General features: G+C 44.1%; 1 protein-coding gene across 15 annotated transcripts in view; it reads right to left on the reverse strand.

The window, feature by feature from the left end:
* The window catches only part of CELF4 (CUGBP, Elav-like family member 4), a 703,503-nt gene that overhangs the window by 46,536 nt on the left and 638,264 nt on the right, over positions 1-18,703 (reverse strand). For 8 of the 15 annotated variants that reach the window (XR_001875510.1, XM_017819032.1, XM_017819031.1 and 5 more), the window contains 4 exons: positions 9,493-9,573; positions 8,402-8,467; positions 6,674-6,754; positions 530-673 (listed from right to left, as the gene is read on the reverse strand). Coding sequence is in view for 14 of the 15 variants with exons in the window: in XM_017819032.1 (XP_017674521.1) it covers positions 530-673; positions 6,674-6,754; positions 8,402-8,467; positions 9,493-9,573 (372 nt within the window). In the remaining variant the exon portion in view is untranslated. The remainder of the gene's footprint in view (positions 1-529; positions 674-6,673; positions 6,755-8,401; positions 8,468-9,492; positions 9,574-18,703) is intronic. The other 7 variants (XM_017819037.1, XM_017819035.1, XM_017819038.1 and 4 more) reach the window with 5 other exon arrangements.

Raw genomic sequence — 18,703 nt, forward strand, 5'->3', positions numbered from 1 at the left:
CATCCCCCATAAGGCCAGGATTTCAGCTGATGGTCAGCCCTTATCCCCTTGCAGTCTAATGCATCACAGCTGTTGAAAAGCTGCCCCCACAGCTCTGTCTTCCCTTCAACCCCATGACCCCATGTTTGTCTTTTTGACTTAGGTACAGAAACTCCCCTTCTGCCACATGCTCCCTCTGCTGATCTCATCAATACTTCACCTAGCCCCCAGTTCCGCCCTTTTGCCCCAGGTTCTTTAGTCTTTCCTATACCATCCCCACCTGCCCTTACAAGGGGGGATATTTTCCAGCCCACCACCAGCAGCTGCAGCATCTTGCTGCTGGTGAAACGCCAAACCTTCACCTCTAAGCAGCGCACACAACTCTGAACATGAGACAATCAGGAGAGAAAGTGGGAAGGGGGAAAGTATTGACAGGAGTAAGTTGAGAGAAATCATAAAGCTTAAGCAGAAAGAAAGCAGTTTGAAAGGTAAAGTATTCAGAGAAAGCCCTTTCCTGGATGAATCTAATTGTTTTGTTATCTTTACCCACCAAAGCATTTACTTTGGTTTGTCGCCCGATCCACAAACACTTTCGAGGAGATGACATTACCGAAAGGCAGGAACATCTGCATCAGCTCAGCATCCCCAAACTCCTGGGGCAGATGGTAGATAAACAGGTTACAGCCCTCTGGTCCTATCAAGAGAAAAAGAAGACTCATGAATGAAGAGAAATAGGATACGAGAAAGTACATGGTGGACATTTACTTTGGCATCCTCTCTCCCTGACTGGTGAAGGGTCACCTCTAGGAAGCAGCTTGTAGACTTTTAGAGGAATGACAAAGCACAAGACCAGGAACTCAAAAAGTTACCTACAGGCTATGGTAACTTCATTAACCTTCCCAGGACAGACAGCAGGATAAAATATAGAGACAGAGGAATGCACTGGCACATGTGGCTATGGAAAGGCAGAATGGAGGAATAGTAACACAAGAATGAAAGAATATGGTTCATAATTTTCTTTTGTTCCTTGTAACCCACAGGGTCATTTTGTTCTGTAGAATTTTGCATTCAGCCCCCAGTGTGACTCATCTTGATAACTCCCCCAGATCAGGACAGTTTGGCCATGTTCTCCATTCTAGAGTGTTCTGCAGGAGAGACTGCAGGGATTGGCTTTTTTGCCTCAATACTGTAACATATTCTCTTACAGATTTCAAAAGGTACTTGGGAAAATATCCAGAGAGGAGTTAGTTGGAATATGAAGTTTTGTTAAAGTAGAGACCCTCAAAAAATATTCTGTTGAAATTGTATTTTGGGACAGAAGAGGGAGAACCTGCCTCTGGTCAAACAGTCTAGAATGAAACTCTTCAACCTGGCTTTTATTTTTAAGCGTGGTGTCTTTGAGCAACAGCCTAAAGGGGGTAGGTCTGTCCAAGAAGTTTTGTTGAAAAAGTTAAACACTTAACACCTCTACAGTGTTCAATAGCAGAAAACTGTACAGTTTGAGGAGACGGGGATTCTTTTTTTAATCGTCTTATTTCCAAAGGTATTTCCAGGTGATGCTCAGCTTTGCATTGGCCTCGAGAGGTAACTCCAGCCCTGCTTTGCTGAGAGGCGATACAGTGCACGCCCTTTGCCAAAAGTATAAGAGCTCAGAGAGAAGGAAGGTTTCCTCCTTCCCCCCCTAGTCCCTGTGCCTGCAACCCTGTGACCTGACTCAGTCAACTTTCCCCCTTTTACGTCTGTGGGGAAGGAAAGGGTTTTTTAATACTCTCGTTTTCTTCATCAGGGCATAATTACAGTGTCATAACACAGCAAATTACAACTTTGCCTTTCCTGTTAGGGAGAGGAGTTCGCCTAGATGCTCCCACCTTTTATTAGCCATTACTCATCCCCCCGGCTGGCAGGAGAAGTACGGTGAAGTCAGGATTCTGGCAGATGCCCATTTAAAGCTCATTAAAATTCCTGGGCCTCAGCATGATTGAAGTCACAGGCTCTCCACATTTCCTTTTGGATTAATGGAAAATGAAGCCCTAATGAATATTTGCTAAGCACAATTTTCCCCACTAATTTGCTAAAAGGACTGTCATGAAGGAACAGCTGATCCTTTGCATCTTGTGCATTTCCTAAAGGTCATGGGGATGGTAACAGGGTTTCTTCCAAATGTGGGGGATAGTGGTATGGTGGGATAATTAACTAATTAGGCACCCGGTCATCTGCTTAGCTAAATTACTTTTGAACCTCAGTGGCCCACAATCAGGCTCCCCTATTTCATGCCAAGCTTTTCCAGTTTCCCCCCACCTCCTGTCTGCCTCTTCTTTAGTCTCTTTACTGAGCAACTATCCCTTCTCCAATCCTTGCTGCCATTTGCTTCCACACAATACAGAGTTATTGGCATGGTAAGCTAGATATGAAACAGTCTGAAAGTGTTAAACAAACACCAACCCCCTTAGATGTCTGTTACAATTGAGAAAATTCTGCCCAGGAGAAGACCATGGTCCAGAATAACAGGGAAAAAATTCATTCCTTCATCTGAACATGCCCCAGAGCACTTCTGCTGTGGGATTTGAGATCCACATTATAATAGAATGGGTAAAATCTTGGCTTTGCTGCAATTGGTGGCAAAATTCCCACTGACATCACCAGAGCCAGCAGTTTGCTCTGTAAAACTGGCCAATTCTTTCAAAAATACCAGCTGCATTTCCTGGGGTCTTGGACTCGTTGTGCATGAGTACGGATTCTGCCTGTGTGTGCTGAGAAACACCTACCAAGGCATAAGGCAGACCAGGAGGCACACAACTTCATCTAGACCATGTTTAGAGGCTGGGCACAAGGAGAGAACAACCCTTAGGTCACCTTGAAATCAACTTTTCCTCACACGACTCAAAGACCAAGAGTAAGAGAGCAGTGAGGGTGTGAAAAAGCAAGGACCATCCCCAAAGCCCAGCTCAGCTCTGAAATGTGGCTAGGAAACCTATGCTGTGGCTTCCCATATTGACTCAGACATGCAAGGCTGAACTCACTTTGTTCCCAGCTACAGAGGGTTTTTGGCTAATTTCCAGTACTGAAAATGCCACCTGCTTCTGAGAAAAAAAAAAAGGGATAGTTTGATTTGTTTTGTCCCCCTCACATATGAAAATTCTGCCACTGGAGTTTAATAAGCAATTTTTTGTTGTATCCATCTGTAAGTTACCTGTTGCAGTTAGAGTCCTTGGTAAAGAATTCAAAAAACATGATCTGTCTGCCTCAACCATTCTACCTTGTTGGATTTTTTTGCCTGCTGCAAGTTAATATAGGCACTCCATAGTAGACTATGGGTTTGTGTATGTGGCTGTCTTGTCATATATACATGTATATTTTTAAGAAACCAAAGACAAGACATCAGGAAGAAATTCTTTACTATGAGGGTGGTGAGGCACTGTCACAGGTTGCTCACAGAAGTTGTGGATGCCCCATCCCTGGAAGTGTTCAAGGCCAGGTTGGATGGGGCTTTGAGCAGCCTGGTCTAGTGGAAGGTGACTCTGCCTGTGGCAGGGTGTTGGACCTAGGGTTTTTAAGGTCCCTTCCAACCCAAATTATTCTATGATTCTGTGAGTTGTTCATCTCAGAATTCTATGAAAATCTACGTTAGTTCTCAGTGCACAAATGTGATGAGTTTTGAGGGACTTGCTCAAATCACTGGAGCAAGAGGAAAATCCCAGTGGGCACAGAAAAACCCTACTGAAGACTCCAACTAATTTGCTGGAGAGAAAGTTCTGCTTTTGAACAGAGTTAATGGATTGTTGGAGATCAGTATACTTGGCAGTTCAGGGCTGAATACAGTAATAAAATTGTTTACCACAGGCTTTACTTTTCTTTTTAAAAGGGCTCTGAGCCAACTTGAAATCTAACCCTCATGACACATTATGAGAAGAAAATGAAGTTTCATTTTTACACTGATGTCTACCATGGCTCTTGGTTTTATGACTTTAAGTTATATATATTTCTGTTCATTTATACACAAGAAGCAGAGCTAGCCTTGATTTGGACAAAAAAGAAAGAAGAGCTTTAAGGAGCTCACAGTTTATGAATCATTTGTAGATTACAGGGGAACCACGCTGGATAATGGAAAAACCTGTTACTCAGGGCACAGAACCACATGGTTGATTTGGCTTGGTTGGACCTGAACTGCTAAGCCATTGCTCTGTCCATGCTCTTCACACTTCAGCTCACTGTTAGTTTTTTAACACCGGGACAGCTACAGACCCAGCCTATCCCTTGGTGCCCACTGTCAACATGAGTCAACTCCACATACCTGTTCAGATATCAACTATGTATCATTGCATCCCTAACACCGTGAGGCAATGTCATAAGGAAAGGCTATGATTAGACTTGTTTTCCAACAGTAACTAAAACTGGGCTGTCCTGTAAGACTGTGTGAAGTTAGCCTGCAGCACTTTGGTCAGCTGCACACCTCACCTCTACAGCAAACACTCAGAGGCTGGAATTTCATTGCCTCTTCTGCCTTTGCTTCCTATTCAGTCCCCAGAGTGTTTGCGAACAGGGCACGTGACAGTCACAAGCCTGTACCACTTTATTTTAATGTATAAGTGTACTTCTGAGTTTCAGGAATTACATTAAGATGAGTAATACCATTCAAATGTAAAATTACCTCCAAGTTTTCTGTGGTTGACATGGCCTGAATCAAGATTTCATCTCAAGTTTTGATAGCTTTGGATCTATTCCACCCCATGCGCCCTGTCAGCTGCCGTCAGCCTCAGTGCTTGTGTGGAAGTAATGACTAATCTCTACAGGAAGGTTCCAGCAGCCAAACGTTTCTGGGCTTGTTATCCAACTGGGATCCAGGAGCAGAGAGTTTAGCATTGTTATTATCAATGTGATCATTGGTGTTACTGTTGTGGTAGGGCTGGTTCACTAACGAATCAATGTTTATGCACATCCTTGCAAACATAAAGTACTCTTCTCAGCACTGGGCATTACCGTCATTATTAGAGTTCCTCTTGCTGTGTTTTCCTGTTAGAGGTTAAAGATTCTTAAAGGTCTTGACCCTCTGCTAAAATGGAGTGTTGTGTCTCATAGATTATCCCTCTAGCAGCAGAGAATGCCACAGTGTCCTAACACTGCAGGAAAATGAGGGACACTGGGAGTGCCAACCTGCATTGGACTGGTCGTACATCTCTCATCTCTGGCCCCCAACCACCTTCAGCCTCAATACCAGCTGCTTACAAGAAGGAGTGAAGAGTTATGAGATAACTTGTCCACTGGGTGACACTCACTCCCAACCCACAGAGACACACCATGCCTTATGAACACAGGGATCTTCAGGCAGAGGGTCTTCAAAGAGTGCACCACAGCTTTCCCCTGCTCCTGACAGTTCCTGGCACTGTGCTGTGCTGAGCAATGATCTGCTCGCCATTTTGTCCTGTGCTTAATCTAGCCCCAGTAAGTAATAAAAAGCAAAAGTCCTTCAGCATGGGGGAAACATCTCTGTAATGATATGATAGGTCTGTGCATCTGTTCTCACAGCAGGGACATGCACTGGAGCTAATCAGGAGCTGGAAGTTGTGTTCCCCAGGAAATTCTGACATAGGAAAAAAATTAATTCCAAATTAGATGGAAATGCCAACATTTCTAATTTTCTTACAAAATGAGATTTCTCCCCGAAAGTAGTTCTAGGCCATCAGAATGTTTTAGCTTGATAGTGTAATCTTGATCCATTTCATTCTGACTCTTACACTATATTAAAACATTAAATGTAATTACATATATATAATAACACATATAATATAGAATATATCTGAATTAGTGATCTAATAGAGGATAAAATTTAAATTGTAACTATTTAAAATGAGGGTTGCTAAGCTGGAGCACCTGACTTTAAAGCCTCACTTAGGCAAGCAGTCTCTTTTTCTTGTCAAAAGGGAGCAGTGGACTCCTTGGAGGACAACTGGAGCTACCCAAGTGGGTTGCCTCTGAAGATTCCACTGCTCCCCACTGACTCTAAAGGGAAAATTACATGGCACAGTTGTCTCCCAAAGTGTTTACATGCAATAATGTTACATTTACCTCTCCTTACTTTTCGTGTCTTCAGTGAAGCCATCCAATACTGTGAACTAGATTACTCAGGCTCCTCTGATAGTCAATGTAAAGAAATAGGTACCCTTACTACATGATTTTTCTCATCCTGATATAGAAGTTGTGCTCTACAGGATCTGATTTCTGTTTCCAGATTACCAGTGGAGGCTGAAAGGACTGGATAAGCTACTCTAAATAGCAGGTCCTTGATCTCCAAATAGCAGGTGTCTGAAATCATGTTACTGGATTTTAATGAAGGAATTTCCTACAAAGTTCTTTATTTCAATGCAATTGCATTTTTGTATGTATTCTCAGACACAGACACCCACTGGACGTTATTGCCTAGGTTGCTAGCAGGTCTTTCCATGGCCTGTGCACATCAGCGTTCTCTTCTCCCTGGGGTCTGAGGACATATCATCAGCAATTCCCCATGAGCATGTTTCTCCATATTATCCTTTGTGACAACGATGTTGTGCCATATATGGAAATGGAGAAACACTCAGTGGACCAGGGATCCAAAGCAATTAGGCGTTTCATGGATACTCTAGGTGTACAAGGAGGGGAACCAACGTGATGGGGATGGCTTGCTGGGGTCACAAAGGAAGACTTCACTTTTACTCACCTTCTCTCTGTTGCTGTGGGATCATGGGAGGTGGCTGTGGGAACGCTTGGCTAATCTGGCCATAAGCAGCAGGATAAGCAGCTACAGGGAAGAGAAAGGGAGAGAAGAAAGAAGGACAGATTTCAGTGCTGGGAAGCGAGGAACTTTCACTCCAAGCCACCATACCAAGCTAGAGGTGGGCTTTCACCCTGCCTTTTGGCTCTGTGAGGGGCCATCTCGTGCAGGCTGAGATGTGGCAGAACCATGGTTGTGCTCCAGGAGGTGCCACATGGCCTTGAGCACCCACCCTCCCTTCAGCTTCGTCAGCAGTAACACCGAGGAGAGCCATGCAGTGTAAATGGGGGTCTCTGCTGAGATCTTTCCCAGCAGACATGCGCAACCATTCCAGATGGTGACACAAACACATCCATTCTCCAGCTCAGCGTAGAGGGGCCCATGCTGACAGCCACGTGCAGAGAGCGAGCACGCGTTTCCCCTGTGTAATCTCCCTTGTACCCTGATTAATTCCCATACTCGTAAAAACAATCCACACTCATGTTTCCTGCCTTCATATGCCCACACACTATATGGACAGAGTTGCACATACACCCTTGGATATACATTTTCTTTCATGTCCATAGAGACCTCCTCTCTCTCACACAAACAGAGTGGAAACAGTGAGCAGCAATTAAACAATTTTCCCCAACTCAGCTCCCCCACCAAGCAAACAAGGGGAGCCACTCACTACCACAGATGGTAGATGATGTGTCTTGCTGCTAAAAATACAGAGTATGGGTCGGCTGCGAGACCAGAGAGAAGGGGATAGGGGCCATGTGTGTGCAGAGGGGTTAATTAACAGCTCAAAGGGTTGAGCTGCTTCCCATCTATCAAACCTCACAAGCAATAAATGACAATAACTAAAACACCGGCAAATGAAGCCCTACATGGAGAATTAAATTAAGTTTCCAGATACAGCGCTGACATGAGATAATAGCCATTCCTCAGCGGGAGCCCATGATCGCTCCAGTTACCACAGGAAATAATGACTTTGGGGTGGCAGCTTCCTCGCAACGTTGGCCATGGACACCTCGTGAGGGGAGGCTGAACACGGCGGGGTCGTGGTCTGCACCAGGTCACTTTGGCTGGTGTCAGTCCATCAACTGCAAAGGAGCTGCTCAGCATACAGGGCAACACGAGTGGAGACTGATCCACTGGGAGCTGTGGAGAAATCTGCTGGGAAGCCGGGAGGATGTCTTTGTATCTCCTAAGTAAGTCTCAGACTAACTAACTGGGGTATGGTCAGTACACATACCCTAAAAAAATGGGTATGTGCAGGCATTACATACCGTGCCAGGCACAGCAGCAGTGGCTTTGCAGGGTCTGGTTGCCTATTTTCTCTCTTTGCTACAGCATTCAGGAGACCTGTTGTAGCAAGTTGCCTCCAAAGCAGTGGCCTGATTTTGGACTTATGAATTGTGCTAAAGGTAAACCAGACACGGTCCTGCTGATCAAGTTTCACTGAGGTACATGCCAGTGGGACAGTTCCCTGGGAAAAGGGAGGAGGTTGCTTCCTCTGTGGGAGAAGACCCTGGGCTTGGTGTTTGTGCAAACCTAATCTGGGAGCCTGTGACCCCCAGCTTGCCCCTGTATTAGTAAACACCTCCCTTCTCTCAGCCCCCTGAGATGTGTTCAGAGATTAATGGCTTTACAGAAGAGAAAGGTTTATTGGGAGAAAGTGTTAATACTAACGACCTGCGTACTGCTGCACTCCAGCGTAGGCTTGCTGCAAGGGGTCTGCTGCAGTGGGGCTCTGTGCTGTGGAGACATAAGAGACAGAAGGAATTAAGGGGTTAAAATATGATAGGAACTTTCCCTTTCTCTTTCATCATCAACATGTATTGTGAGACAGACAGACCCGGGGGCTGAGGGTTGTGGAAGAGGAGCAGCTTGCCTTGCCCTATGGACAGGACTGCACAGAGCCCCCCAGCATGGCCAAGAGGGTTCTGTCCCCCAGCCATCACCCTGTGAGACCTTGGAGCAGAGGGCAAATAAACCTCTCTCCTCCCTTCCCAAGCTTAAATTATGGATCTGCACTGAGCATGCAGATTTTTGGCATTGCAGTAATCAACCCCAAAGAGCCCTCATCTTAAGCCAGGACTGACACTGTGCTAGGTGCTGTGCAAACTCAGATCTCAGTGACAGCTACAGTCACATGAAACTTTCAATCAGAGCAGAAAACAACAGGGGCATAGCAGGAGGAAGGAGAAGAGAACAAAGCAGTGGCTCCTGTCATCCCCACATCCCTTCGAAGGACTGTGTTGCTGCCAGGCAGCCCCCTGTGAGAGAGAAGAAGCTGGTTGGGGGGGGCCAGGGGACACCACTTGTCTGCTCCAGGGAGGATGCTGTGAATCTCTCCATAAGGCATGCAGTCTCTTGCTGGCTTCAAAGTGCATTTTCTCTCTTTACAAGTGAGCATTCCTCCCCACTAAAACTGTTTATTTTTGTGAAACTTTGAAGTCTTGCTCAAATACAACCAAAGCTAGTTAAGATTTTTTTTTTCTTTTTTTCCTTTGGTTGATAGGGAGGAAAAAAGAGAGAAACGTGTTGGATAAGCTCTTTCTTTATCTGCAGCAATAAAAAATTTAAAGCAAAGCTTGGCTGAACCTCCAGTCCAAATGTCACCTTGGCCCTAATATTTCACTTCTTGTTATGAGTTTAATTTGTATTTATTGGTGCTGCACAGTTCTACATTTACACAGTCCCTCCGGCTTATTCCTTGTAGGATGATCCCTTAGGGAGCTGCCACTTTCCCACATCCATCCCACCTTTTTCCTTCTTACCCGCACAGAGGTGTGGCTGGAGGCAAGGCTTGGAGGATGCAAAGGTGGGGGCCTCTTGGAAGGAAATCTGGTGCCATACACCTATCCAAGGAGAGACACTGACTGTATGGCAAAGTGTGGGGGAGGTTGTCAAACGTGAGTATTACAGACCCAAGGAACATGGATTAAGTGTTTTCTTACAGATAGATATACCAGCTTGAAACTTAACTTTAAAGATAACCATTGGTCATGTTAGAAGCTTGCAAGGTCTTGCACTTTTCTCCCAAAATACAAGGAGGAATGATGAGAAGACCAAACTTTGAGGCAGCAAACCCAATTAGCTGGCTAAAGCTTGGAGGCTTCTGTTCATTACGGACATTACTGGACACGTGGGCTTTGAGAATGGGGTAGTCACAGGAAGAAATAAGTGGGATTGCAGCCTCAGGTTGAAATAATTACCTAGATGACTTTTGGCAAGTCCCTCAATATGTGTGTATGTGAAATGGGAAAGCACTGCCCTACTGTAGGGATTTTCACTTCTTACAAAGGGGTGTGAGGAGGATATATTAAAACCTGTGGGAGATCAGTGGAGGGCATAGTAGAGACATAAAGCTACATTTCTAAGGAGTAGTTGTTCCAGGAAACTGGAGGAAGTGGTTGGAAAATATAAAAATTGTTTCCACTTACTCCTGTACTCTTGAAGAAGAAACCAAATAAAGTCTACTCTTTTTAACCTCTGCTCAAAATAGTTTTCCTCAAAAAACCAGAATGTTGATCATATTGCTCCAGAAGAAAGCTCAACAGCTATGAAAGGTTGAGTCATACACCAGTTCCCACACCCCTTTGGGAGAATGTATCATAGTAACCTGGACCCTCCAAAATAACCAAGTCCTGTCAGGTAGAAGATATCTCCTGAGAAAGGTGAGGGAACCTGTGGTGAAATAAGCAAATCTTTCTGAGACAGCTATGGTTTTGCAGATTGCAGTAAAGGAAATGATCTCCCATCTCTGCTCCAAAGGCAACTGCCCTTCCTTCTTTGCACTCATCTGTTTATAGACCTAGAAGAAGAAATTGTCTTTGCTGCCCAGGAAATACAGTGACAGCATTTCATTCCTTTCCAAATGAGTCTGGTTTGGGCATGTTTGTTCTCTCTCTGACCTCCTGACAATTAGTGATGGCTGTCGCTTCACTAACTCAGGAGAAGTCACTAAGCAGGACCTGTCTGACTGTGGTCCTTTCCTTAATTTCTTGCCTCATCTGGGAACATATGGGAACTGCCCAATCTCCCAGCTACAGCTGAGACTGTGCTGAACAGGACCACGTGGCTCACTGGAGAGCTGCTCTCCTTCCTTACCCCACCTGTGGATATCTCACCTGCCTTTGGAACCTCACTTTGACCATCAGAACTACGACATTCTGCTTAGGAAATATACACTGAAAACCATGGTTCACCTTTAAGATTAAATATTAGAACTGGACAAATACTTTATCTAAAATGTTTGGGACAACAGGACATTAAATGCAGCCTTTCCCCTTCCACATTAAAGCTTTTAGAGTTAACTATTTTCCTGAATATTAATAACTTGTCATCAAAGGTAGCATCTAAATGGGTGTTTCTTTCTCGCGAGGGTGCCTCATGCCCCAGATCATGCATGGAATTTCGTCTTGGCTCACAGCACATGCAAGCCAGTAGAAAGACTCTGCCCTGGTTTCAGTCAGCTTTGCTCCAAGTTGGAAATCACTTCCTCATAGAAAAAGAAGATGCAAAATGGCTGTTCTAACACACAGGGCTCTTACACTGACCCAAACTTTCCTGGATGTTCTTGAAAAGGAGATAATTTAAAGCACCTCTGGGGAGGCAGCAACTTGTAGCTTGGGGCTCTGTGTTTTATGTGTAGTCTCATACCCTACCTTTGGCCACTTGGGAGAAGTAGTTGTGGTAAGTCACAACCAGGAGGAATTTAACTTGGCAGTTCTTAAAAACAAAAGTGATGATCTCTGCTCACTGCAGAACTCTCCTTCCTTAGCCTGATGATTGTGTTTACTGAGCAAATGAAGATGTGTCTCCAGTACAGTGGATGTGTCCATGCTGGCCAATATGGCCTATGAAGATGCAGGGACACAGACTCCAGTGTTGGCTGGACACCCTGGTAGGAAGCCAAGGCTTCTTAGGCAGCCATGAGCATATCTTCATGCTGCTGCTCACTCTGCCAGAGGAATTAAACCTAGGAAAGGGCATAACTGCCTGCACTCCCAGCTGTAGCATGTATGAAGCCAACAGTTGATATTGATCCAGAAATCTCAAGACACAGATTAGACGTTTAAGGATGTTGTGTCCCTACTGTGTTCAGTAAAGTGACAACCTTCTTACATACTAATGATCCATGAGAAGTTCAGCAGGGGCTCAGATGTAGGAGATGTATGAGAGTCAACACACTGCAGAGGTTTTGTATGGCTGTAGCACACCACGTGCTAAAGTTCAAAGTGATGGGGAGATATGAGTCATTTCTGTGTCCCAACACAAGGAGAACCATGAGTTAAAAGTTGTTTTATTCCTTCATAAGATACACGTCATAGGTTGTGTGGCCCTGTGGCCTTCACATAGATCATTAGGTAGGAGAGTTACCCTGTCTCAGCCACCCTTTCTCCCCATCCAGCTTGCCAGTCTTCTTTGTTACTGCAAATAATAGTTGAGCACAAGCATGTGGGGCTGGGAACAGACCTCAGCTCCTCAGCTCTGTGTACTGCCTGTGCTAGGCTGTGACCCCACAGTGGCCTGTAAGGTAAATAACTCAGTAAGAGCTGGTAAGAGCTATAGGGATATAGGAGTCACTAGATGAGGGACATGGATTACATAAAGCACCTTGAAGGGGCTTTTGGGCCAGAACTAGCATGTCTCTAAGTTGTGACATCATCCAAAAACCTCGGATGTGCTGGTGACTCTCTGTGTAAATACATCTACAGATAACATCTGAAGCAGCTCTCCTTCTGGCCAGACTCATGGAGATGTCATGTCCAACATATGGACGTTTCTGAGATTAAAGGTGATGTAATGTACATGCTGAGGATCACCCGGTGAAAGGAAAAATGCAGAGAGGTTCCTGAGAGGCCAGAGGACAACTATCAATCACGTCAGCTCTGCTGAAGTCCCTGTGGCCTTGCTGCTTTGCAGGAGCTAAAGATCTGGCCTTGCTAGGGCATACTAAAGGTATACTGTGAAAACAGATGCTAATAGTAACTTCATTTGTCAGCTCAGGGCAAGAGCCTTATCCCTGGACATCTCCTCTATATTAATTTGATCATTTCCATATCTCCACGGGAAAAATCCTGCTCAGATACAATTGTCTCTTTGCAAGATGATCCCGGCCAAGATGCCACAAGGTGACCATGGCAGATAACCTTCCATAAACCTGGAGACATAAAACAAGCCAATGACCTACTATATGGCCATAAATATAAATTTAACGAAGGCAGTACTTATTCATTAGGCAGAAGTCAAGAAATGACTCCCAAGTCCTTCAAAGAAAGTAGATCTGTTAATGTCACTTTCCAAATCCTCTGCCTGATGCCAAAAAGTGAGGATGATTTCCCAAGTCAGCATGAAATACCAGTGCTTTAAAATTAACACCAGGAAGGTTTCTTACTACTGATATATCTCTAGATTGAAATCCAGCTTTTTAAAGGGGCATTTAGTTATTGTTGGGCCTGACATTTAGCTTTTGTCAGAGAGTGAATGAATGGAGGTGGCAGAATGAAGCACATTGTTAAAAATAAATAAAATTGGTTTAAGCGATGTTCTATAAAGAATCTCTCCTGAGATGTCAGTAGCCCTGCTACAGTGTCTGGCCAAGACAAGCTGTTATATGGGTGCTTCGAGTGAAAATGGCTGCAGGGGACAGAGGGTTGGAGTCTGCTGTGATAGTCAGGAGTGTAAATCAGGAATATCTGCATCTAAACCAGTGGGCTGGTGAGGAAAAAGGATGATGGTTACTGTCTGAGGCATCAAAAGGGGGTCCTCCATACCCCTCAGTGGACTATGGGACAGCCTCCCTGTCCCAGCTCAGGGTATGAGAAAGCCGAAGTGGTCTGCTCTCTGAAACCAGAAGGGGCCAGTCCTTCTGAGAGACAAAAGCAGGGTCTGGCTCATTTTAGGCCCCTAAGGCACCTTGGGACTTCATTTTGGTGGAAGGAGTCAGCTTACAATTGTATGATACTCTCTCCACTCCCTGCTTCTGACAGTTTGTGCATTTTTTAACAGACATGCTCAATTCCATCTATTTCACCCTGTTTTGAAGAGATGCTTCCTATAGGGGTCTGAAACAGCAAGTTATCAACTGGATCCACAGCTTTGTGGTCTGCCCCATCTATTCTTTCCTCCTACTGTCTCAAAGGTATTTTACACCTCTCCCAGGAGCTGCAGCTTGGCCACTATCACCTTTGGGAAGGTGGATAGGGGAGGAGGGTGATCAAAGAGAGGCAATGTTGTTTAGTTAGTGTGGGGGGTAATAACATAATGAGAGGGGAAAAAAAAAAATCTATGTGAAGGCCAGGATTAAAATAAATAAATAACTGAGTGGGAGGGCTCTATTCACCTTCTCCTTAAATCCAATTTAAATCACTCTCTACAGCCCTAATCTATATCCATAATTATATCATTTCGTACAACAAGCTTGCGAGAGGTCTTAAGAAATTTATGTAGATTAAAATTCATGGGTGCCATAGTACAGATTCCATATTATTAAGATTGATTAGGACAGCTGATGCTGTGATTAAAGAAGCCAGCGTTTACTGTTGTAATTAATTAGGTATTCAGACACAACAATAACTGCAATAACGGAAAGAATGTGCTGATCTGGCAGAAAACAGAGGCTGATCCCGTGTTTTATAGTCTCGTTTTGCCATTTAGGGGTGGACACCACTCAGTTAAAGTCATGTTGTCCCACTGTCTCTTCCCCTACGCATCAAAAGAGCAAAGAAATTGAGGGCTTTTGTGCCCTCTGCTTCACCCTGTTAATAGGAAAAGCCATTTTGGTAGCATCCTCAGGTATTGTAGATGCTTGTTTAGGACAACATATAGTCCTACTATAAAATTCATATAGTTCAATTTTGGAAACCAGGGGTATCTTTATTATTTTCTTGATAGTCACACCTCCAAGCCCCATCCCTAATTGGGTCCCTTCTGAGATGGAGACCAAACAAAAACATGACAGGAGACATGTCTGGCAATGAAGAGCTTTCAGTGAGCAAAGTAAGAAAGACACAGAAGACCCAGAAATGCAGACAGGTGGATGTGGCTAGTCAAGGTGATGAACTAAATCAATAGCAAAGCCAGGGCCAGACATCCCTCTCTTTGTCTAAGGCCATAATCTCAGAAGTCAGGGTCAGGTTTTAAAAGCTATTAAGGCACTCTAAATCCATATTTCTGGGGAGTTTTGTTTAAGTCATCTTTAAAAAAAAAGCTCAAGGTCTTAACTCACATAGATGCTACTGAAAACACAGCACAGAACCTGATTTGTGTTTAAACTTTTTTCAGATCAGAGGAGAAAACACTTTGGCTCTGGAAAGGCTTACACAACTGCCTTAAACAACCTCATTCATTACAGCTGCAGCACGGTCATTGGAAGTACATGGCATCATTAAAGTAGCTTAGACTACAATTGAAGATGGCAACTTGTTATTATATTTTTAATGAGTGCATTCCTTCACTTATTTATTTTACCAGTAAAGTGTGGTTTATGACACAAGGCAGATTGTTACAAATGGGTCAAATAAATGCTTTCTAGTCATAATGATGTCTCAGGTGCTCTCTGTTGCAGTTTTGGAACTGCTGATACAAAATATGAACAGGAAAGCTCTCACCTGGAGATTTAGGGTGGACAAACAGAACACAGCCAGAGATTTCGTGTAGTGAAGAAGTTAGCCCCAGGGTAGCCGAGCTAGGCACAATTCTATGGCATAGTGTGTGCCTGGACCAAATGTTGTGGGGTTTGATTTTCATCCTGGACCTTCTAAAGGTGCAGGTGGGTCACTCTTTTTCTGTTCTCCTGATTCATCTTGTATCTAAACTCTTCTTGGCTGACATCTTTTGGGTCCAAAATGTCAGGGTAGATATCGGGGTGTGGGAAGCCATTTCTTTTCTTTCTCTCCACAAGCAAAGTCTTAATCTTGCCCAGTGCCACTGCATGGATGATCAGGACTGACACTGGACTCACTTGTCTGGAGCAGCAGCTTGCCCACCAGCAGTGCTACTAGTCATTGACAAGCTAATAGATAAGGCTGTCATATTATCATGCTGGGCACTCCTCCCCTACAGAATTAGTTTGGATGAAAATAATAATTACACTTGGAATTTGAATCCTGTCTCTTCTGGCAATGGGTGAAGTAAGTGACTGCCTGATATCTCTTCATTGACCCAGCTAAAATGAATCGATGGTCTTGGTTCAGTTACTGACATGAGTTCCTGCAGAACTCGGTGGGGGACACCCTTACTGCCAGTTTCAGCAGTGGCTTGGAAACATCTGGGCATAAAGGCTTGTCTTGTACTGAGAGCTAGTGCTCACAAGAGAGGGCTGGACCCCAAACAGGGTATGAAGTGGAGACTGCTGTCTTGCTAGCCCAGATGTACCCACTGTGCAGCCAAAGGAGGGGGTTGGTGGAGAAACTTCCGCTATGTCTGCAGAGAGGAGACACAGAGCTAGCTCTGTCAGTGGTGGGCAGTCAGAAAGAGAACGACAGTGTGCCTGAAAATAGTAAATGAGATGATAAGTTTTTAATGTATTATGAGGAACTGAGGGAACTTAGCTTTTGTTTTCCTCAGCAACCTAAACCCAGAGCAAATGCACTGAATCAGAATCATAGAACATCCTGAGTTGAAAGGGATCCATAAGGATCATCAAAATCCAACTCCTGTCCCTACACAGGAGAACCCCAAGAATCATACTATGGGCCTTAGAGCACTGCTCAAATGCTTCTTGATGTATGTCAGGCTTGGTGCTGTGATCACTTTCCTGGAAAGCCTGTTGTAGTGCCCAGCCACCCTCTGGGTGAAGAACTTTTTCATGATATCCAACCTAAACCTCCCATGACACAGCTTCATGCTGTTCCCTCGGGTCCTGCCACTGGTGACCAGAGAGAAGAGATCAGTGCCTGGCCCTCTACATCCCCTCACGAGGAAGATGAAGAACTCAGCATCTGTGAAAGCATTCCCCATCTAAGGCTCCACAAAGCTGACACACCACTGATCCATCCCTGGCTCTGGTTAAGCTGTAGATCCCTCAGCTCAGAAGGAATAAGGTTGTAGGATGTTATGTAGTTTATTTCCACATTTTTCTGGGCACATCACTGGAATATCATGGAGCAGTCTTCACTTTTCTGGGAGCTCTGCTTTGTTCCCTCTTCCAGTTTCCTCATTTCACTGATTCTTTGACAGCCAATCTCTTCTCTCTCTTGTTAGCTGCCCTTTGGTCTCATGATTTTCTCGTCTCTCCCTCCCTTTCTCTTTCCAAAGAGGCTTTATCTTTGAAGAGAGCATTTTGTGCATTCCCTCACAATGCAATTCAGTAGGGCAGGACCTGTTACCAGAAAGCAGAATTCTGATGAGGTGAGACACTGCAGAAACCATTGCAGATGGTCTCTACTGTTATTGTACATCACACATGGTTACAAGAGAGGCTCTGGGCTCTGGGTGGCTAAGAAGCTTTGGCAGAAGAGCACAATCCCTGCTACTATGACTAATGTGGAAATGGCAAAAGCTCTTGTGCTGCTGCAAAGTGACTCACAGTATCATGGCACAACAGATTATGCTCTTTGTCCCCACTATATATTGTGACACATTGCCACGTTCAATAGCTCTGCAAGCTGAAAGATTAAAGGGCAGGAATTAATATACAAAAAGGTCAAATCTCCAAAGGGGCTCAGGCTAGTGAAAAGGGAAATACTTGCTGCCTTGTTATTCACTCCATGCCAAAAAAGTGCACTGAGGCATTATGTACTGGCTGATCTTGGAGAAGGTGAGACCTTGGCTTACAAAGAGTATGCTTGCAAGGAATGGTTTTCTAGTGCTACTGCATGAATCCATAGACTGATCAGATGCACAGAAAAAGCTAATTCCTGCAGGGACAAGGGCTGTGATGAAAGACCTGGTGAGTAGGGATGTTCTACCTACTCTGGCCTTTGCCGCAAAGCCATGGATGGTTTGATAGTCTAACTCAAATGATACCGTGTATGTCCCTTCTGCAGTCAGAGGAAATCTTAAAAAAAGAGCACAGAGGAAGACAGAGAAAAAAAAAATAATTGAAATTAAAGAGTAAATACAATTGCATCGTGTGGACATGTTTTTACAAATATTGCGGAATTCTGGAGTCCTTTAGATGCAGCATCAAAAATATTACGGCTAGTCACAAAGGTGAACATGTAGACAAACTGCACATTTAATTGAATTTATTTGGGTCGGAATGGTATGGATGTCATGCCTCTATAGATGTTCATTGTCCTGTTTTGCTATTTTCAGACAACAAAGAACATTCTTCTACAGGATATAATGGTGTGAACCCACATTTGAGGATTTTTTTTGTGGAGCTTGAGAGCAACATTCAGGCTTTAAACAATATATGGCGAGTCATAACCATAGCAAGACTATGATTATGTACATAATACTGCAGCAGTCTTAGCCACTTTCAGAATGAGAGACATACCATAAAGGAAAGTTGTTTGGAAGATGCTGACTTTGGACGGGGACTGTCATGTTCTTTTCTTCTCTATAGTGTTAATGCAATTGCTTGCTTGGTTGTAATATTTTATTTTTACCCTTGCCTTTAGAAACAGAGACATGCAGAACTACAGAGCAGTGCCAGTAACAGATGCAACAGAGGAAAGTGTAAAAAATCCCATAATGAACAATGATGGAATAAGCTGCCCAGTGATGAAAATTTCTTTCTAACCCCAAGCAATTAGTGGCTGGCTTATATTATAAAGCATGAAGTTTTGTGTCCTATCTACATTTTATCCAGTCTAATATGGCTGTGGATGTTCTCATTACCCATATAAATGACTAATCCTTTTATTTTTTATGCTACTAAGCTCCAGGACTCAATAAAGCCTGTGGCAAGGAGTAGAGTTTTGGAGAGTGCATAAACGCTCATGAGAAGGAAGAGAATTAGATGGAGCAAACACATGATGTAAGCTACATGGGCTTGCTTTCAGTGTTTCAGGGACAGACAAAAGTAAAATGAGA

This window comes from Lepidothrix coronata, unplaced genomic scaffold, assembly GCF_001604755.1.
Source record: "Lepidothrix coronata isolate B3197 unplaced genomic scaffold, Lepidothrix_coronata-1.0 Scaffold72, whole genome shotgun sequence".
NCBI lineage: Eukaryota > Metazoa > Chordata > Aves > Passeriformes > Pipridae > Lepidothrix > Lepidothrix coronata.